Below are 21,952 nucleotides of genomic sequence, written 5' to 3'. Positions count from 1 at the left end.
TTGTCTTTCATCCTGCGTGTTTAATTGGACAGTGGTGTTCTGGCTGTGTGCTGACAAGCCCCAGGGCTGCTGTGCGGTTTGAGGTAGGGTTCAGGAGGTTTAGCAAGCTGGCCTCCGGCATCTTTCTTACCACCCTCACCAGTGTCTTCCCTTGTTTATTCTGTATAGAATTCTGTGTAAGATTTCCCCTTCTTGGCGGGTAGTTTACATTGTATTTTAAAAGTTCAGAAACAGTTTTATCTTGGCAGTTATTATCTAAACCTATTTGGTGTTCTTTTTTCACACTATTGTAGGAAATCTGGTGAAAATTTTTGTTTTGGTTCTTAACACAGGAATCTTGGATCTGTAATTTATATAAACACTGTTTGTCTGTCCTCTTTGCCTTTTTCCTCCCACCCTCTAGCTTATGGGCATATTGAGCATCTACTTTATGTGACCACAGTATAGGATTTTGGCCTGTGCTATATATAATAAAATCTTTAAATCCACAACAGATAGATTCCCCAGAGACAGTTCTGCTTAATTTCTTAAATAAAATTGTACTTTACCTTTTAAAAATATTTAGAATAAGGGAAGTTTTACTTAAACAAATGATTTACTTCTGTCTTCAGTGTAAAGATGAAGTACCTATCAAGATGCTGGATTAAAACTAGAAAGTTGGGAACTAAAAACCAATATCGGTGGAATATATAGCCTAGAAATTAGATCTGAGTCTGTGGCTAAAGTGGTTTTATTGGTGTGGACTTTGGTAGATAAGTCATAGAAAGAAACTAATTTGAGATGCACTGTATTTCACTATATTTAGTTAAGTCTTTTAGCTCAGAGAATGTCTTAAAAAGGATGAGGAAACAAATCCTTCCTCCCCTCCAAGCACCTTTTTCCGGAAAGAACAAAATTCTACAATTCTCTTCTCCCCACTCCTTTCCCCTGGCAATTTAAACATTTTGTGGTCAATTTGAATCATTGGAATATGTGTGTTTGTAAAGAAAGGAATGTTAAAGCAGAATAATTAACTGCATGCAGCATGTTCTGGGCTGGGGAGAGAGGAAAATTTGGCCTGGAAATTTAAGAGTTTTAATGACTTTAAAAAATTTTTTAATTTCTGTACTTTTGTGAGAAATAAAACAATGCAGTATAGTTCCTATTTCCTATGTTTTAAATAGGAGATAAGTCCATTTTTCCTATGTGAAACTCATGGATATAGTTAAACTTCTACAGTAGGTAGAACAGTGTAGCTGTCTTTTCAGTAGGTTGGCAACATCTCTTCTCTTGAAAGATCCCTTACTTTTTTAATTCTTTCTTACTCCTTTTTCTCAAGATATTTATTTTATATATATATACATACATATATTTACACACACATATATATTTAAAATGAAGGTATATATTTTGATAAAATAAAAATATATTTTAATTACATATATATAAAGACTTTAGTTTTTAGAGCAGTTTTAGGTTTACAATAAAATTGAGAGGGAGATACAGAGATTTCAGGTATACTCCCACACATGCATAGCCTCTCCCATTATCAACATCACTCCCAGAATGGTACATTTATTACTATGGATGAACCTACGTTGACACATCATAACTACCCAAAGTCCATAGTGTACTTTAGGGTTCACTCTTGGAGCTGTACGGTTTATGAGTTTGGACAAATATGTAATGACACATCCATCATTATAATATACAGATTATTTTCACTGCCATAAATTTCCTCTGTGCCCTGCTTATTCATCTCTCCCTTGCCTCCCCTCCCCATAATCACTGATCTTTTTATTTTCTCTATTGTCTTACCTTTTCTAAAATGTCATATAGTTGACATCATATAGTATATAGCCTTTTCAGACTGGTTTCTTTCACTTAGCAATGTGAGTTTAAGACTCCTCCATGTTTTTTCATGGCTTAATAGCTTATTCCTTTTTAGCACTGAGTAATATTCCATTGGCTGGATATACCACATTTTATTTATCCACTCACCTATTAAATCTAGGTTGCTTCCAAGTTTTGGTAGTTATGAATATACTGCTTTAAACATCTATGTGCAGGTTTTTATGTGGACATACATTTTCAACTCCTTTGGGTAAATGCCAGGAAGCACAAGTGCTGGATTATATGGTAAGAATATGTTAAGTTTTATAAGAAAACAACAAACTGTCTTCCAAAATGTCTATAACATTTTGCATTCCCACCAGCAATGTGTAAGAGTTGCTCCACATCCTTGCCAGCGTTTGTGTTACCAGTGTTCCAGATTTTGACCATTCTAATAGGTTTTTGTTTTAATTTGCATTTCCATGATGACATATGATGTAGATCATCTTTTCTTATGTTTATTTTCCACTGTGTATCTTCTTTAGTGAGATGCCTGTTCAGATCTTTGGCCCATTTTTTACTGGTCTTGTTGATTTTCTTACTGTTGAATTTTAAGAGTTCTTCTTGTATTTTGTGTAACAGTATCAGATGTGTCTTGCAGATATATTTTGTCCCACTCTGTGGCTTATCTTCTCATCCTCTTGACATTGTCTTCCACAGAGCAAAAGTTTTTAACTTTTAATGAATTTCATTTTATCAGTTATTTCTTTTAGGGCTCGTGTCTTTGGTGTTGTATCTCCAAAGGTATCACTATATCCAAAGTCATCTAAGTTTTCTCCTGTGTTACCTTCTAAGAGGTTTTTAGTTTTGCATTTTACATTTAGATTTATAATCCATTTTGAGTTAATTTTTGTGAAGGATGTAAGGCCTTTGTCTGGATTCATTTTTTTTTTTTTTTTTGCACTTGGATGTCTAGTTTTTCCAGCACCATTTGTTGAAGAGACTGTCATTGCTCCATTGTATTGCCTTTGTTCCTTTATCAAAGATCAGTTGATTATATTTATAAAGGTCTATTTCTGGGCTCTATATTCTGTTCTATTAATCTGTCTATTCTTTTGCCAGTGTTACACTGTCTTGATTATTGTAGCTTTACAGTGAATCTTAAAGTTAGGTAACATCAGTCATCCAACTTTGTTCTTCTTCAACATTGTATTGGCTATTCTGAATGTTCACTTCTCCATATGAACTTTAGAATCAGTTTGTTGACATCCACAAAATAACTTGCTGATATTTTAATTGGGATTATGTTGAATCCATAAATATTGGGAAGAACCAACATCTTGACAATATTGAGCCTTCCTTTCCATGAACATGGAATAGCTCTTCATTTATTTAGTTATTCTTTGTTTTCATTCATTAGAGTTTTATAGTTTTTCTTATATAGATTTTGTACATATTTTATTAGATTTATACTTAAGTATTTAATTTCCTTAGGTATGACTATAAATAGTATTGCTTTTAATTTAAATTCCACATGTTCATTGTTGGTATATAGTGATCGACTTTTATATATTAACATATATCCCACAGCCTGGCTGTAATTGCTTATTAACTGAAGGAGATTCTTTTTATAGGTTGATTCAGGTTTTCTACATAGATGATCATGTCATCTGTGAACACCGACAGTTTTGTGTCTTCTTTCCTGATCTGTATTCCTTTTATTTCCTTTTTTTGCCTTAACAAGGACATCCAGTATGATACTGAAAAGGAGTGTTATGAGGGGACATCTTTGCCTTGTACCTGATCTTGGTGGGAAAGTGCTGAGTTTCCCACCATTAAGTATAACGTTAGCTCTCTGGTTTCTGTAGATAGTCTTTATCAAGTTGAGAAAGTTCCCCTCTGTTCCCATTTTTAATCATGAGAATTTTTTTTTTTATCATGAATGGGTCATTGTATATTTCTAAGGAGCTAATGCTCTATGTTTTTATGGAAGTAAAACCTAGTTTCATTTTAGTCTTCCTTATTCATTGATTATTCTTTTACCTTTAAACTTTTACCAATTGGTAATGTGTGTTTCTAGGCTCAGCTTGCCAATCGGAAACAAAAATTAGAGTCTGTGGAGCTGTCCAGCCAGTCTGAAATTCAGCACCTGAGCAGTAAGCTGGAGCGGGCCAACGACACTATTTGTGCCAATGAGTTGGAGATAGAGCGCCTCACCATGAGGGTCAATGACTTGGTTGGAACCAATATGGCTGTCATGCAAGAGCAGAGGCAGAAAGAAGAAAGGTTGAGGGAATCTGAAAAACTGTTAGAGGTATGCTTTTAAATTGTAATTTACTATAACTGAGGAAATGTGTGGATGTGTGTTTTAAAATAAACTAATTGACCTAGAACCAGATTTCAAAATCTGTGGTTTCTTCCCTGCTCTGTAACTGATAGATCTGATACTGATATTAATAACAGAATCTAGTATTAATAACAGGCCTTATTAATCTTGTGCCTGTTATGTAGCTTATGGTCTGACTCCCTGGCTTCCTTTTCTTATAAAATAGAAAAATTGTAATAACATCTGACTTTTTTCTGAGTATTTTTACAGGTTCTGCAAGAAGAAAAGAGAGAATTGAAGGCAGCTCTTCAGACTCAAGAAAATTTCATTCATGAGGCAAGAATACAAAAGGAGAAGCTACAAGCAAAATTAAAGGCAACTGACAGTCAACACACAGTAGAGACCATAAGGTATATTTAATCTTAAGTGTGATTAGTCTTAGCCACATGGTGATTTGGCATTAAGTACCATTTTTAATATTGCATATTCATAATTTTGTGCTTGATCATATTATGGGTTTTCTTACTCAGTTTTAATTGCTGAGTTAAATTTTTATAGTGTTATTGTGTGAAAATATTGTGTGATTTTTTTCTGCCTCCAGTTTGGGTCCCTAACCAGAAGACTGATGTATAGAAAGTTAGAAACCCCTTTGTCAATCTGTACCTTTGGTAAAACTCCAAATGTGAAAGGAATTGTAGTCCACGTCTCCTGGGAGGCCTCCCTTCCTTTGTAGACTAGGTCATGATGAATAGTTGCTTATCATCAGTATTATCAATAAGCCAGATATTGAGTTAGCCCTTTAAAAGAATTCCTATAACTAACTTTACTTCTGTGTATGAATTGTTGCTATGAGGTTTGTAGTGGAAAGTAGCAGAAGGAGCTTTCCTCCTTTTGCTTGATTTACGTCTGGTGCACATTTCTGCTCTTGCCAAAACTCTCTTGTAACTTTTCGGTTTATTTGACTCAAGGTATCAAGTGTCAACAGGTGATTTTTGTCATTTTGTCTTTTTCCTTGAAAAACAGGCCACATCCCAGTTGAGAAAGGAGTAAACTGCTGCTGACTTGTTTGAAAAGCATTGTGTCTCTGCCTCTTTACTCTCCTAGTGGCTTTTAAATGATTGTTTTGTTTTGTTTTTTGTTTTTGTAAGGCAAGAAACAAACTGAAGAGTTCAAAAGAGTTTGCCCCAAACAGTTGGGCAGTATGAACTGGTTCTGTGTTGGTTTTTGTTTGCAAAGATACAAGGCCCTTAACAGTCCTCCTGTGTCCTTCCATAGGTCACTGGAGGAGTCTCAGGCAGAAAGGAGGTATGCCTCTCAAGGGCAGGGGGACTTGGAGAACGTGCTCTCCCGACTGGACTTTACCCACGCCAGTGAAGAGCTTCTGCAGGCAGAGGTGACTCGTCTGGAAGGCAGGTAGATGATTATTACATTCATTTCAATAACGTTCAAGTTGTTAAACGTGATTTTTGATCATCATATTGATAAAATAAGCTAATATAGTAAGTGAAAACGTAAGTTTTTCTCTCTAGCATCCACAAATGACCTTATTTCATTGAGAGTAAAGGAGAGTTTAATCTCAGTGAAAGGAGAACTTCCACCCTTTTTACCACCAAATCTACCAGCCTGCCTGCATCTGTCTGTGCTTTTAATCTGTTACAGTGGATGAACTGATGGATGACATATCTGTGCTTCTAATACCCCACTTACATACTGTTCCTACAGTTTTTCCTTTGTCTTTTGCTTCATCAAGCTCTTCCTCTCTGCTAAATCATTTCCACTGGTATAAAATATGTTTTAATATTCCTCTTCTTGGGGAAAAAAGTGAAAACCCTTCTTTAATTCAATATCCCTGTCAAGTTACCTCCATATTTCTCTGGTCTCCTTCAAGACTAAATTCTTCAAGAGTTGTCTATTGACTGTACTCTTTTTAATTTTCTCCTGTGTAGAAGTCCTTCAGTTAGGCTTTCCCTGCTACCCGCCACCTCACTGGAGCTGTTCTCGGTGGCACTGGACACTCCTTTCTTCTGTCCTGAAATGCTGTTGGTATTTCCTTGAGTGTTAATTGAATCCTGACTTATGCTACACCATGCCCAGCTCACTCGTATCACCGTATTTGTGAGTTTTTTCGTCATACTGCTAAACTTCTTGATTAGGAAGAGTTTGACATTTTGTTTTAAACATAAATCAAGATTATTTATACACTAACATTTTTCCATATATAAAAGATAAAAATATATAAACTATTAGTATTTAGATAAGCAAACAACCAAAAATTGCCATTTTACCCTTTTAATTTTATCTTTATCTTTAAATAATACTTTTTTTGTTCTATCTTTAAGCAATACATCTTTAATTTCTGTTTTTGGAAATCACTAAGTTTTTTCTTTCTATATTAAATATACATGCACACACACACAGTTTTTGCTTGATTTCTTTCTCATCTTGGAATAGTTAAGATATTCTTGGTCATCATTACTGAGGTATATATGCACACTTTAGACTGAATAAAATAAAGATTGGTATTCTTATTGGCATTAGAACTAATATTTACATTTTTTATCATAGGTTTTCCATTGATTGACTTCTTAGTGATCTTGTGTATGTGTTTTACTGTGCTCTCAGCAGGCTGTGAAGATTTGCCTCTTATTTCTGACTCACAGCGTGACCTGGGACACCTTAGTTTCCTTACGCCCCGATTTTCCTATCTGTGGATAGGACAAGATTATCTCTGATTTTTTTTCTCTCTCTACCTCAGTGTTTGACATTGTAATCACATACTAAGTACCAAATAAATGAGCATTGTAGGATTTTTAGAAATAGGTAAAAGAAATTGAAATGAATGGATACAAACACCAGTGTTCAGTAATAAAACAATGGCTTTAAATATGATTTTTCTGTATCAAAAGGCAAATAGAGAAAGGAACCCTTTTAGACAGCTTGTTTGTGTTGCTCAATTAGAACAAAATATTGCCTAAACAGGAACTGGAGGAATTTAAGTGATTGTTTTTGTGTTGGTGAATTGCATAGATGGTATTTTCAAATGATAGCTTATCTGGTAAATTGTCTGTGTGGGTGAAGCAGTCTAGGTAGTTACTCAGCATTTATTGAACAGTCTGGAACTAAATGATGCAGAGCCTGAGGGGATGGTGCACAAGGTTAGAGGGAGGCAATAAATAAAAGACATTATATTAATCATAGAATTTGTAGTTTGAGAGACATAATATACACATTAAAGGACCTAAGAGCAATTTAAAGTGAAAACTCTAGAAAATGTCTACATTCAAGCTCTGACAATTGAAAATAAATTGTATTTAAGGTGATTAGGGGATGGAGGGTCGGGATGGCTCTATCAGGTAAATGCTGACCTGATTCGAAAGGGTGTTGACCGTACATTGCCGGGTGGGAAGGGAAGGTGCTTTGTGGTCAAGGGGATGGTATGTGAGGGGACAAGAAGTCAAGCTTAGCAAGTGGCACACGGAAGACAGTAAAGCCTAGCAATTTAGAAGCAAAAAGACTATTAGTAGATACGAGCAGTGAGGTGAGAGAGGTATGGTGTCCCTGAGGTGCTTATATCTTATGAGGGATTGACTCTTAAGTAAGGGCGACAAGTTGGAAACTCTTGTTTGAAGATTGTTTTGGAGCTGTGTGTAGGATGGAACTGTAATTGAGTGTGGTGAAGATTGAGATTATGATGGCAGCTCCTGTACAACTAGAGAAAAAACATCACCCAAGTTGCTGTAATCTTTAGAATTTTGTAACCAGTTAAATTCTAAGCGGAGGGAAAGAATATAGGTAAACACAGAAATCAAACATATCTCCTGAAGTGTGAATTGGATTTAGCTGCCGCTAGTGATAAGGAATTGGAAATGAGTTTTAATTTGGGCTAGGAGGTGATGTTTGAAATATTTCTTGGACATCAGGAGCATAAATTAGATAACTCGATTTGTGGGTTTGGGGGCTTATGTTTTGTTTTAAATATGTGATCTTATTTTTGTCATACAGCTTAGAATCTGTGAGTGCAACCTGTAAACAGCTGAGCCAAGAGCTAATGGAAAAATACGAAGAACTGAAGAAGATGGAAGTGCATAACAACGAGTACAGGGCCGAGATCAAGAAGGTAAAGATCAGCATGCCTGCGACTGCAAAGCCCCATGTGATCATGGGCTGGGCTGTGGGTTGGGAGGTTATAGGAGTTACTTTTCATGAGAGAAAAATGTGGTCCAGAGGCTATTTGATGCTCGCCAGTAGAGAGTACCTGGAAGGGGCTCAGGAGATGTCTTTGTCATCCTCAGGGATGCCATGTGAGTATTAACAAGATAATTGAAGCCTGCCCCCTTTGAACTCTGCAGCTTTAAACATGCTTTGATGAAGTGTTCTAAAAGATACACACTTTCTTGCTTGCTTGAACGTATTATATGAACTGGCATTTAATATTTTCTTATTGACTGAAGGTGGTGATGGACGGGTGTTTTCTCTTCTGTCCTGTGGGTAGTTACGTCCTCACTGGCATTTGAAGTGTACAAAGTTTGTCTCTATGTGAATGGGCGCTGGCTGTCCTGTTTGTTGACTTCGAATTTTTTATTACTTTTTTGAGATTACTTTTAGTCTCTTTCTTCCTCTTGCCTTTCTGTTATCTTCTGTGGACCAGGAAACCATATAAGCAAAATCGTTAGATTTGCAACTGAAAAATAGAATGAAGATCATAGGTGCTGTCCTCTAAATAATGTGTGCTTGAACTTGACACTGGTTCTTAGCATTTGAGTAGCACATCGCTTCCTGTTTTTGAGATCTAATAAATAATTGCAGGCATAGCCACCTGACCTTCAGCACAGACACGCAACTTCATAAGTTGCTAAATTTCTGCAAATTTAATCAGGGAAAAACTTATGTCTTGAGGTAAGGTAAAAGTTACTTTATTATTTTAACTATTAATATATTTTTCTCTCTACATGTTTTGTTTTATTTTTTCATGCTTTCTATTTGTAGTTGAAAGAACAGATTTTACAGGCTGAACAAAGTTACAGTTCTGTACTAGAAGGGATGAAGATGGAAATCTCGCAGCTAACTCGGGAGCTGCATCAGCGGGATATCACTATTGCTTCCACCAAAAGTTCTTCCTCTGACATGGAAAAGCGCCTCAAAGCAGAGATACAGAAGGCAGAAGAAAAAGACGTGGAGCATAAGGTGAAATTTGAACAAAAACTTTCTTTACTTGCAGTTGGTTTTTGAAGATTCAATTTATTAAAGGTGTATTTCCATGGTATTTTTTTAAAGCATTTTTTTCTTCTTTCTTTCTTTTTTTTTTTTTTTGGTGTGAGAAGGTAATTAGGTTTACCTGTTTATTTATTTTTAGGGGAGGTACTGGGGATTGAACCCAGGACCTTGTGTATGCTAAGCATGCACTCTACCACTTGAGCTGTACCCTACCCTCCCCATAGTATTTAATTCAGTGGATTTTTGTTAGCCCTCTTCTTCAGGCTGAGGGTAGACTGATTAGCAGGCAGTCTAGTGCAGATGAGTAGGGAGGTGAGAGAAGATTCAGACAAGTAAAGAGGCCAGAATTCTGTGGTGTGTAGTGAGAGTGTGCCACATTTCGCTGTGACACACAGAGTATAGGTGGGACGAGCGGCAAGGGATGAGACTGGAAAGCAGGGACTGGCACCTGAAGGGCCCTGCCTGCCCTGTGCAGGAGGTTTAGTGTTATCCTGAGGTCCGTGGACATTGGTGTTAAGCAGGAGTGAAAGGTCTCTGGTTGTCATCTGGAGAATAAGCAAGGAGGCAAAGAGACCTCTCAGATGCTATTACAGCAGTGAGATTGTGGCCTGAGCAGTGGGCAGGAGAGGTAAGGGAAATGAATTCTGAAGATATTTGGCTGGTAAGATCAACTACGCTTTGTATTTGATTGGACAGGGAGAGTGAGCTAGACAGAGTTAGGGAAAGATGTCACTCAGGATTCCAGCTTTGGGCAACTGAATAGAAAGTGATGCTCTTTAGTGAAATAGAGAAAAGATAGGGAGCAGGTTTGGGGAGGATAATGAATTTGTATGAAAGGTACAAATAGGGAAGCTGGTGGAATGGACACTGGTTTGAAATAAAGGTGGGACTTTCATATGGAAATATCTAATAGTCAATTCCACAGAAGGCCTGGAGTTCAAGGTTAAAATCAAGGTAAGATGTTTAGCTGTGGAAGTCTTTGCATGAAATTGGCCTTTAAAACCCTGAGAGACTTAGAGGTTATAACGAGAAGGCATAGTGTACGAAGAGGAGAGACTTGCACCAAACTTAGGAAACTACTTATTTACGGTAAAAAGGTGTTAGAGTGGAGCTAAAACAAAGTAGCAGGAAGGAAGGAAACCAGATAGTTTCACAAAGGAAGCAGAAGTCAAGGAAGGCAGGAATCTTTTCAAGTAGGAATGTCAAGGAGGAAAGCTAAAGAGAACGGGGACTGAAAGTAAGTCATTATCTTGTGAAAGGAGTGCAGTCCACGTGGTGTTGGAGGTAGCAGCCAATAAGAGGAGGCTAACACAGGAGAGTGGTTAGGGGTTTACCCGTGCACTGATTCGTATTCTTAGAATTCTCTCAAATTGTATGCATATTTATTCATTTTGAAACATCTTTTCAAAAAATCTTAGGAAGTATTTGTACAGATGAATGAAGAATGTAACTTCACCTAATGAAAATTACATGTGGAAAAATTTTATAAGATGCTTTTGATTTATTTGTTATGTTTGTTTTTTTTTTCTGCTTTTCTCAGGAGATTTTGGGTCAGCTGGAGTCACTCAAGTTAGAAAATCGTCATCTTTCTGAAATGGTGATGAAATTGGAGTTGGGTTTACATGAGGTACATAAATAGAAACTTAAGTTTTTCTACTATCCAGCCTTTAAAGAAATCACTCTGTAAATATTGGTATTATAAAGAGAAAGTTGTGATCAAACTGGAATGATCCTTCTGTAGAAACTTTCTCAAATAAAAAGAAGTCAGGACAATGATAGAAGTGAGAAAAATATGACTCTCCACTCCAGCTATTGGAAGATTGTTTTTATATCATGTGTGTCGTTGAATATATGTCCAGTCTGTGTTCTTAACAGGGAGAATGTATACGAAGGGCCTAGAATAATGTCTGGCATTTAGTAATTACACAGTACATGTTAGATGCTGTTATTATTTTTATTGTCATTATTATTTTCACAATATCTTTTCATTATAAAGTATATCACCTTTTAAATAATTTGGTTTTCATTATATTTCTACAATGTACAATGTATTTAATCAAATATTCTGGAATCTTTTATCTTCAAAGTGTTTTAGTAGACAATGCAGTGGACACGAGGATGAATTAGATGCGATTCCTGCCTTTAGGAGACAGGTGAATCTAGTAGGGAGAATAGGATATGTAAACAAGCTTCTGTGAAACCGGAGAGAACTTGACTAGCTAACAGTGAGCTATAAACATTGTGGATGCTCTTTTAACTATTTTGTTATAAAATTCTTATAATTTGCAAAATAGCCCATCCATTCTGATGCATCTTTTCTTGATGTAGGTCAAATACCCAGAGATTATAGAAATTCTTTTTTTTTTCTGTATTTCCAGAGAGTATGTGCCCCTAGAGATTCATAGTTACACAATGCCCTGTTTGCTCCTAAGCGGTTTTAGTTCCACACTCATAGATTATGGAGGCTGGGCTGGGAGAACGTGCAAAACACCACATAAATACTTTATTTCAGCTAAAAGGGGGGACTATTCTTACAGTCTTTTGAGAGGGTAAGATTCTCTTAGCATCATGAAACCATAAAGAATTTTACAAAATAAAAGTATAAATTTTCTGAATAACAAAAGACTCCATAAAGAAAAGACTACTAGACTAGAGGAAAATAATCTATTATCAAATAAATGATTAATATAAAATACTAATATAGGAGGATTTCCTATAAAGATAATTAAAAGATTGGAATCTAGTAGAAAATGGGCAAAGGACATAAATAGATAATTCATAAAAATAATGTAAAAATCCAGTAAACAAGAAAAGCTGTTCAATTCTCCCCAATTATCAAAATAAAATAAATAAATATTCTTTTGCTTACTGGCTTTTCAAGGATTTTTTTTAAAACTAATATCGCCAGTCTTGGCAAGGATATAGAACAGCAGGCTCTCCAGTGCTCTGTTGATGAGAAAGTGAATTGATACAGCTATTCTAGAGTGCAATTTAGCAGTATTCATTAAACTGGTAAATACATACAGCCTATAAAGTCCTGGGTCATGTGCATTTATGATTTTGATTGTCATTGCTGAATCGTTCTCCAGAAAGGTCATATCAGTTTGCATTCCCAAAGAACCCATCCTATAGGAGCAAATGCACAAAAATGGTCATTTCAATGTCTGCAGTATCCAAAATTTTGAAATAAACTAAGTGTTAATCTGTAGAGAGACGGTTCATTGTGACTTTTCTATATACTGGAAAATATTACGCCATCATTTAAGGTGGCAGATGAACATATGCATCTAGTCTGGCTCCCTCCCCAAGCCCCTCTAAACCTATAATGAAAGGGCTTTTTTTTAAGCACAAAGAAGTGAGAGAGGAGAAAACAGCTAAACATTTTGTAAGGTGAAGATGAATGGATGGATGGGTAGATGGAAAATGACTTTATATGCCCTGATAAAGCCAATATGAAGCTAGTGGTGAAGAAAACCAAGAAGCAACCTGATTTACACCATGGAATCTTAAAAAGACTCAGGATTTGGCAGTACTTGATTGAGAGACTTATACAGTGATTACTCGTTCATATTTTAAGAGTTGGGAACTCTCAGGGGTGGTTAAGCCAGACTATGACCAGAGATTCTGTTCAGCTTAATTTCTCCTGAAACCTGTATCTAACTGTCGTGGTACTGTCCTTTCTTACCACAACCAGGTGTGTACTTGTTGTGCACAGTAGGACCTTGTTGTTCATCTATTTTATACATAGTAGTTAGCCTATAAATCCCTAAAAATCCCAAACCCCCAGTTTGTCCCTCCTTCCCACCCCTTTCCCCTCTGGTAACCATAAGTTTGTTTTCTATGTCATAAGTCTGTTTCTATTTTGTAAATAAGTTCATTTGGGTCTTTTTTTTTAAGATTCCACATATAAGTGATATCATATGGTATGTTTCTTTGTCTTTCTGTCTTACTTCACTTAGAATGACAATCTCCAGGTCCATCTATGTTTCTGCAAATAGCATTATTTTATTCTTTTTTATGGCTGAGTAGTATTCCATTGTATAAATATACCACAACTTCTTTATGCATTCATCTGTCGATGGACATTTATGTTGTTTCCATGTCTTGGCTATTGTAGATAGTGCTGCTATGAACATTGGGGTTCATGTATCTTTTTGAATTAGAGTTCCCTCCAGATATATGCCTGGGAGCAGGATTGCTGGATCATATGGTAAGGCTATTTTTAGTTTTTGAGGAATCTCTATACTGTTTTACATAGTGGCTGCACCAAACTACATTCCCACCAACAGTGTAGGAGGGTTCTCTTTTCTCCACAGCCTCTCCAGCATTTGTTGTTTGTGGACTTTTTAATGATGGCCATTCTAGTGGTGTGGGGTAATACTTCATTGTAGTTTTCATTTGCATATCTTTGATAATTAGTGACACTGAGCATTTTTCATGTGCCTGTTGGCCATTTGTATGTCTTCACTGGAGAATTGTTTGTTTAGGTCTTCTGCCCTTTTTTGGATTGGGTTGTTTGCTTGCTGTTGTTGAGTTGTATGAGCTGTTTATATATTCTGGAAATTAAGCCCTTGTCAATCACATCATTTGCAAATATTTTCTCCCATTCTGTAGATTGTCTTTTTGTTTTGTTTATGGTTTCCTTTGCTGTGCAAAAGCTTATAAATTTAATTAGGTCTCATTTGTTTATTTTTGCTTTTACTTGGTAGACTGCCCTAGGAGAACATTGCTACAATTTATATTAGAGAATGTTTTGCCTATATTCTCTTCTAGTTTGATAGTGTCTTGTCTTATGTTTAAGTCTTTAAGCCATTCTGAGATTATTTTTGTGTATGGTGTGAGGGAGTATATTGATTTACATGAGGCTGTCCAGTTTTCCCAACACCACTTGCTGAGGAGACTGTCTTTTCTCCATTGTATTATTCTTGCCTCCTTTGTTGAAGATTAATTAGCCATAGGTCTTTGGGTTTATTTCTGGGCTCTCTGTTCTGTTCCAGTGATCTGTATGTCTGTTTTTGTGCCAGTACCACACTGTTTTGATTACTATAGCTGTATAGTATTGTCTGAAGTCTGGGAGAGTTATTCCTCCAGCTTTGTTCTTCTTCTTCAGTATTGCTTTGGTGATTCTAGGTCTTCTGTGATTCAATATAAGTTTTAGGATTATTTGTTCTAGTTCTGTGAAAAATGTCCTGGGTAATTTGATAGGGATTGCATTAACTCTGTCGATTGCTTTCAGTAGTATGGCCATTTTAACAATATTAATTCTAACAATCCAAGACCATGGGATGTCTTTCCATTTCTTTAAATCATCTTTAATTTGCTTAATCAGTGTTTTATACTTCTCTGCATATAAGTCTTTCACCTCCTTGGTCAGGTTTATTCCTAAATTTTGGAGGTTTTTTTGATGTGATTTTAAAAGGTTTTTTTCTTTCTTTTTTCTTTTTTTTCTTTTTTTTTTTTTTTTTTACTTTTCCTTTTCTGATATTTTGTTAGTATAAAGAAATGCAAGATTTCTTTATGTTAGTCTTGTATCCTACTACCTTGCCAAATTCTTTTATCAGCTCTGGTAGTTTTCGTGTGGAGTCTTTAGGATTTTCTATATATAGTGTGTCACCTGCATATAGTGACAATTTTACCTCTTCTCTTACAATGCGGATCCCTTTCATTTCTTTTTCTTGTCTAATTGCTGTGGCTAGGAATTCCAATACTATGTTGAGTAGAAGTGATGAGAGTGGGTATCCTTGTCTTGTTCCAGATTTTAGGGGGAAGGCTTGCAACTTTTCACTATTGCGTATTATGCTGGCTGTGGGTTTGTCATAAATAGCTTTTATTATGTTGAGATATGTTCCCTCTATACCCACTTTGGTAAAAGTTTTTATCATAAATGGGTGTTGAATTTTATCAAAAGCTTTTTCTGCATCTATTGAGATAGTCATGTGGGGTTTTTTGTCCTTTCTTTTGTTGATGTGGTATGTCACATTGATTGATTTGCGTATGTTGAACCATCCTTGTGTCCCTGGGATGAATCCAACTTGATTGTAATGTATGATCTTTTTTTATGTGTTGTTGGATTCTGTTTGCTAATATTTTGTTGAAAATTTTTGCATGTGTATCCATCAAATATACTGGTCTGTAATTTTCTTTTTTGGTAGTGTCTTTCTAGGGAGTTATTTATTTAAAAGTTGTCCCTGCCAGCCAGAATTCCTTTTCAGAGCCTTCTGTTCAAATTTCTTTCTTTTATATAGGTCTCTTGATTTTCTTCCACAGGTATTCTGGGGCTATTCAATTTCTCTTTCTTTTTAATTGGTAGCTTTTTTAAACTAAAATATAGTTGTATAATTATATAGTATAGTTACACTGTTATATTAACATATACAACATAGTGATTCAATATTTTTATAGATTATACTCCATTTAAAGCTGTTATAAAATAATGGTTATATTCCCTGTGCTGTACAGTTTATCTTTGTAAATTAATTATTTTATACATAGTAGTTTGTCCCTCTTAATCCCCTACTGCTGTCTTGCCCCTCCCCTTTCCCTCTCCCTACTGGTAACCACTAGCTTGTTCTCTATATTTGTGAATCTGTTTCTGTTATATGCATTCATTTGTTTTATTTTTTAGATTCCACATATAAGTGCAGTATTTGTCTTTCTCTGACTTATTTCTCTAAGCGCAGCCTCTTCTTTCTTGGAGAAGCCATGACTGCTATTTTCTTTCTTTCCCCTGTTTCTGATTCTTACCTGTAGCTTTCTTCTGTCCTGGTTCCAGCCTTTCTCCAGCTCCTTGGATATTCCTTGGCACATCAGGGAAGTCCATTGTGCTCCTCACTTTCTACCCTCATTTACGTACGAAACAGAAACTTTTTTCTCTTTTAGGGGGCCAGAACCAAATCTTCACTCTTTCTTAAGTATAGCAATAGATTAACTAGTTACAACTAAAAACAAAACAAAACAAAACATAACAAAAAACCCCATAATTTTCCACCAGCAGTATCCCAGATCACAAGTATTTTTTTCCCTTAATCCAGGGCCTCGTGCACACTAAGCACGTGCTCTACCACTGAGCTGTATCCCCACCCCACAAGTATTCTTATACAAAGGAAGTGACGCTAGTATTCTTTTTTTATTAGGCAAAAGAGATTTCACTAGCAGACCTCCAGGAGAATTATATTGAGGCATTAAATAAATTAGTGTCTGAAAATCAACAACTACAGAAAGATTTGATGGATACCAGAACCCAGCTGGAGATTTCTACTCAGATGTGCAAAAAAAACTGTGACAGGATCTTTAAACCAACACACAGCAGAGTACCTGAGTTCAAGAATATGGAGTTCAAGTAAAATTTCTTCATAGTTTATTTAAAATGTGTATCTTTAGAATGTAATTCTCATTTCTTTGAGAGTAGTTTCCAATTTACAGAAATTAAATCTTTAAAAAAATTTTAATTAGCAACAACTGTTTTTTATAGCAGTATGTTTTATTTATTCTTTTTTTTAAAATTTTTTATGGAAGTACTGAGGATTGAACCTAGGACCTCATGCATCTTAAGCATGTGCTTTACCACTGAGCCATACCCACACCCCCAGAAATTAAATCTTCATCAAAGGACTCTGTGTTTAATTCTAAAGTACTGTGTGCACAAGTAAAGCTACTAATAGGTTAAAAAATGCAGGGGGTTATGTAGCACTTTCCTTCAGGCTTCAGTGTCAGACCAATGGTGGTAGGTATAAACAGCAACCTTATTCCCCTGAGCCTTTTCATGCTGCCTCCCACCTCCCCAACCCCACTTACCCCATAAGAAATAAAGTTGGCTTTTAATAACACGTTTCTTTTGTAATTTTGGTCAACTAGTGATAGGGAGTCAGCATTTAGCAAAAAACTACCTGGCTTCAGCTCTTACTGTATGGCTTACATGTTTTGCTACCAAGAGCCTTTGCTGACACCCTCACCCCACTCCCACCTCCACCCCCAGATGAGGATGGGTGCCTTCACTGTGCACAGTGCTTCCCTCTATCCTAGCACCGGCCACACTGGCCGCTTCCTTGTCTTCCTTGCTATATGTAAGTGTGTGCAGGGGCCTGCCAGTGGGGGTTGGATATTTGGGGCCCCAAGGCTGGAAAGGACACCTGGTCTACATGGGCTGCTTATTTTGTAAATTCCAGCCTTTCTAGTAGCCTGGTCCTGTATTTTTAAGTTAAAGTCCTATAACATGTCTGTTTTGAAAGAGGAAAGTTGCTACAATGTTTATTTGTTTTATTTTCTAATCTGCTACCCAGGCCAGCCCATGGCCAGCACAGGCATGATGGGATAAAGACTGAGCACTACAAAGCAGGTCTTCATTCTCCGCGAGGACGAGCGTCGGATAGTGTAGGGCCCACAGCCACGGGCCTCAGCTCCCCGAGTCATGAGATCAGCCCTTGCTGCTCCACCATCTCTTTGCCTTCTAACTTTCTGTGTAAAACTCACTCTGTGCCTTCAGTGCTAGATACAAATGAAACCAATTTTTCTGACTCTGTCTCCGAGAGTATAAATGACCAAGAAGACTTTGTCTCTTCGGTATGGAAACTTTCTGATCTTACTAGTTTATTTAGTTTGATTTTATTTTTTATTTTAAGGCAGAGAACCGTGGGGTTTCTTTCCCTTCTTTTTACTGGTTCTCTATCTTAAGTACCCTTTGTTATTCTCATGTATTTCTGTCTTACGGTTTTGCTCATGAAGACAGTCAGCCACAACTACTTTTCAAAATGCATCTTATGAAATATAAATGATAGGTATTCATTACTTTTTAGCCCAAATTGGAAATTCCCTTCCTGCCTTTTTCAGAGAGGATCAATTTTGTATTGGAATGATTGGCTCAAAGAGTATCTCTGCCTGCCAAAACAGTCCTGAGGCATAGACAGTGAGGAGGGAAAAAGGAACTGTGGGAAGGCGGTAGGTGGAGGCGGAGGAAGGAATTGCATCCAATGTGTCTAGAAAACAGACTGGGTGCCACACGGAGGCAGGGGCTGCCCCTCGACACGGGGCGGTGCTGGCTGCCTGGCCGTTCCTGCAGCTGCTGAGAGGACTCCACTCCGTCGTCCTGTGTGCCTTCTGTGCTGAAGGGCTCGCCTCTGGCCATGCCTTCCCATCACCCTCCCGTGGTCCTGTACCTGTGGAAAGTTCAGTATTTTTGACTTTTTAGTGTGCCAGCTAGTCCATGGGAAGGTTTTCTTTTAGTTTAGTTGTCAAAATAAATTTTGAAAACCAAAACATTCCTGACAACTAACTTTCTTCCTAAGTTTGTCTGCAAAACTTACTTGGCACTAAAACCTGACCTGGCCTGAACTGAAATGATGTGATAATATGTACAGACTTTATTTATCCCACTTAGCATCTTACTTTGAAATATCAATGTGTTTGATTATGGAGAGTTACCACAGACTCCACCAGGGCAGCACACATGCTAGTGCTCACAAGTCACGGCTTCTGTGTTCGCACATTTGCCCTCTCCCTGAGTGGTTTGTAGCCCCTAATCAGCACTCATCAGCACTTCCAGTCATTCATGGACACGTACAGAGCCGCAGCACATTTGAGTCCCTGGGCTCACGTGTCCAGCTGAGGTTGTCCAAGGTGGCGCTCTTGTTTCCGCCTTTGTATTGAGGTGCCCAGAGGATGGTGCCGCTGGTGGCAACGCAGGGTTGTGCAAGGAGCTCAGACACGGGGCCTGAACAGGGTTTGAACCCCAACTCTGGCCCTCTAGTGGGGTGGCCTCAGGCAGGTCACTAAATTCTCTGAGCCTTGTTTTCTCTTTTGTAAAAAAAGGAAAATAGAATCTACTGGGGTGAGTTTGTAGGATTTAGGATTAAAATCTATGTGAAGTGTATGTGTGTGTGTGTATTTTTCCCATAAGAGCAAAAATAACTACTGTAATTGAGGATCAACTGAACATGGTACACGTGACCTTTCCAAAATCTGAATTCTGAAACCAAAAGTCTCACTTAAGGGACTGTGGACTGAAATTTTGGAGGAGGGAAACTACTGATTTAACTGGTATCTAATTTATTATAGTAGATCTCCTGTGCTGTAAAATGAAAGTAACATTCAGCTTTTAAAAATGAGTTTGAAGTAACAGGCATTAAATTTATCTATTCTGGGGTATAGAAGGATGTCCAAGTCTAACCCGAGAGAGTCTTCAGACCAGTAACTAGCGTCTCACAGCTGCATGGCACTTTACACTTGCGCAGCTTGTGTCAGGAAGGAGGAAGAGACCTGTGTTAATTCTCACAGAGTGTTTTTTAAACTGCTCATCATAGGATAGAAACAGATACCTCTTCAGAGGAAAGTATTTTTTAAAAATCACCTTTTAATATTGCTAGTTAGAAAACACCATGAACAATGTGTCTTAGAAACATACTGCTCAACTTACATATGTCCAAATGTGCTTCTCTTCCAGTGTCCCTTGGCCCTGTCTCCTCTTGGTTCAATAGCGACAAGGTTTTTGGAAGAGGAGGAGCTGAGGTCTCACCACATTCTAGAGCGCCTGGATGCCCACATTGAAGAACTGAAAAGAGAGAGTGAAAAGACCGTGAAACAATTCACAGCCCTAAAGTAGCCTCTTAAAAAAATCACAAACTTGGAAATAAAAATAAACACCGAAGAGTTCCCGTCCTCATGAAGTAGCGGCGCTTTAGAAGCAGGAACATGTGAAAATCATAAAGGTGGGACAGCTAAGGCGGCTGGGGTGGGTCTGAGAAGCTGGACTCAGCTCCAGGCTGTTTTCACTGCTCTGGTTTGTTTGAAGGACTTTCTCCAGCAATGACTTGTAAATAAACTGCTTTGCTAGCCTTTTTTCTCATATTAGTATTTATTATCATAAAATGATACTTTCTCTTGCTGACTTAAATGTGAATATAGACTAATTAAAATAAAAATTTTATGATACATGTTGAAAACAAAGTACCCATGGGAACTTCCTTGAGGCCAGTATATGTAGTGCAAGTGTGGATTTCAGAGGCAGTGACCCAGGTTGGTTTACTTGTTCTGCTACCCATGAGCCAGTTGGGCGGTAGGATGTGCACGGCTGGGCTGGGAGCTTTGACAGGAAGCCTCTTCCTCAAAACATGAGTGTAAGAGATGGGGAGGGGGCACGCCTGGGGGACGCTCAGTGGGCATCTACATTTTCTGCTTTCCCGAGGAGAGGTTTAAGGGGAGACAAAGATCTCAAGGTGCGGGAGGCATTTGAAACCATGGAGAGTTGATCAGAACAGGACACCAGCATACGAGCATCACAGGATTCGATCCAGCGGAGGAGCTGGGATGTGCGCAGAGACCGGAAGGTGAGGTGTAGGGCTCTTGCCGGCTAGAGGGGACATGTGAGCCATCCTTCTCTGCGAATCTTTCCTATAGGCGTGCAGACATCCTGTGATGTCTTCTTTCTTTAAAGCAAAACAAAAGCCTCAGTTCCACACCCTGTCTGCTGCTCCATAATCCGCTACTCTGTACCTACTGCCGCACTGGCCCCCTTTCATGCAGACTCTCCTGGCGAGAGCTGTCTGCAGCAACTGTTCCATTGTCTTCCTTTTTTTTTTTTAATTTTTAAATGGCTTTTTTTTAAAAAAAACACCTTTGTTGTGGGATGGTTCCTGTACAGTAAACTATGCATATTTCAGATGTACAACATGATGAATTTTGATAACCGTATACTCCGTTGGCTTCTTAACCCTCTCCACCCGCATTTCCCTCCTCACCATGAATCTGCTCCCCTGCTCTGGAGGCGAGGTCTCCTGTGACCTCAGCAGTGCCAGAGCACCATTTCCCACAGCTGGCCTCGCCCTCTTCCTCTCTTGGCTTCTGTCACCTGACACTCCTACCCACTGGCCACTCCTTCTCATTCTCCTCTTTTCGCTTTTCCTCTTCGAAAGGCTCCCTCCCCTCTAGTTCCCTCTGTAGGCCAGTGACCCCTACATTCAAAACTAATATCGGCCTCTCCCTGGAGCTGCTGCCTTGGGTATCTAGCTCCTTACAGAATTTCTTCACTTCAATGTCTGATAAGCATCTTAGGTTGAACATTTCCAAGAGAGAGAGCTCTTGATTCTGGCTCTTGCTTAGATTCCATGCAGGACAGCATCACGTTTGCCAGTTGCTAGGAGCTATCTTTACTTCCGTCCTTACCCACACCGCCATATCCAAGCCATCGGGAGGGCCTGTCAGCCCTGCCTCCTGTCTCAGGTCCAACCGTTGCCCTCCTCCGCTGCTGCCACCCTGATCCAAGCGAACCCGTCTCTCACTGAGATGCCGCCAGTAGCCCCCTAATTGCTACTCCTCCTCCTCCTCCTGACCCCAATAATTCACCCTCCACAGTGCCTCCAGAGTTATCCTTTAGAAATGTAAATTAAACAGTGTCACTGCTACCTCTCTTCAAAGCCTTCAGAGGCTCCTTACTGCACTCAGATTAAATCTGAATTGCTTACCGTGGCCTCCAAGGCCCTCAATATTTACAAGGCCCCCAATTCTCTGTGCCTGCCTCCATGCCCACTGGGTCACCGTTTGTCCTTGTGCTCCAGCCACTCGGCTCCTTTCTGTTTCTTGGGTGTGGCCAGCTTTAACCCATTAGGTCCT

At 38.2% G+C, this 21,952-nt stretch overlaps 1 protein-coding gene across 7 annotated transcripts in view; it reads left to right on the top strand.

Annotated features, from left to right (window-relative positions):
- CEP63 (centrosomal protein 63) overlaps positions 1–20,189 on the top strand; it is a 48,359-nt gene extending 28,170 nt beyond the window's left edge. For 4 of the 7 annotated variants that reach the window (XM_032488121.1, XM_032488110.1, XM_032488130.1 and 1 more), the window contains 9 exons: positions 3,893–4,126; positions 4,409–4,548; positions 5,414–5,551; positions 8,141–8,255; positions 9,125–9,322; positions 10,893–10,979; positions 16,486–16,691; positions 17,632–17,911; positions 19,788–20,189. In XM_032488121.1, coding sequence (XP_032344012.1) covers positions 3,893–4,126; positions 4,409–4,548; positions 5,414–5,551; positions 8,141–8,255; positions 9,125–9,322; positions 10,893–10,979; positions 16,486–16,691; positions 17,632–17,911; positions 19,788–19,946 — 1,557 coding nt within the window. In that variant the 3' untranslated portion in view covers positions 19,947–20,189. The remainder of the gene's footprint in view (positions 1–3,892; positions 4,127–4,408; positions 4,549–5,413; positions 5,552–8,140; positions 8,256–9,124; positions 9,323–10,892; positions 10,980–16,485; positions 16,692–17,631; positions 17,912–19,787) is intronic. The other 3 variants (XM_032488115.1, XM_032488147.1, XM_032488153.1) reach the window with 3 other exon arrangements.
- The last annotated feature ends 1,763 nt before the right edge of the window (positions 20,190–21,952 follow it).

The sequence above is a fragment of the Camelus ferus genome, chromosome 1 (assembly GCF_009834535.1).
Source record: "Camelus ferus isolate YT-003-E chromosome 1, BCGSAC_Cfer_1.0, whole genome shotgun sequence".
Classification (NCBI taxonomy): domain Eukaryota; kingdom Metazoa; phylum Chordata; class Mammalia; order Artiodactyla; family Camelidae; genus Camelus; species Camelus ferus.
Note: the sequence above shows the minus strand (reverse complement) of the source record. Positions and strands in the feature narration are given on the sequence as shown.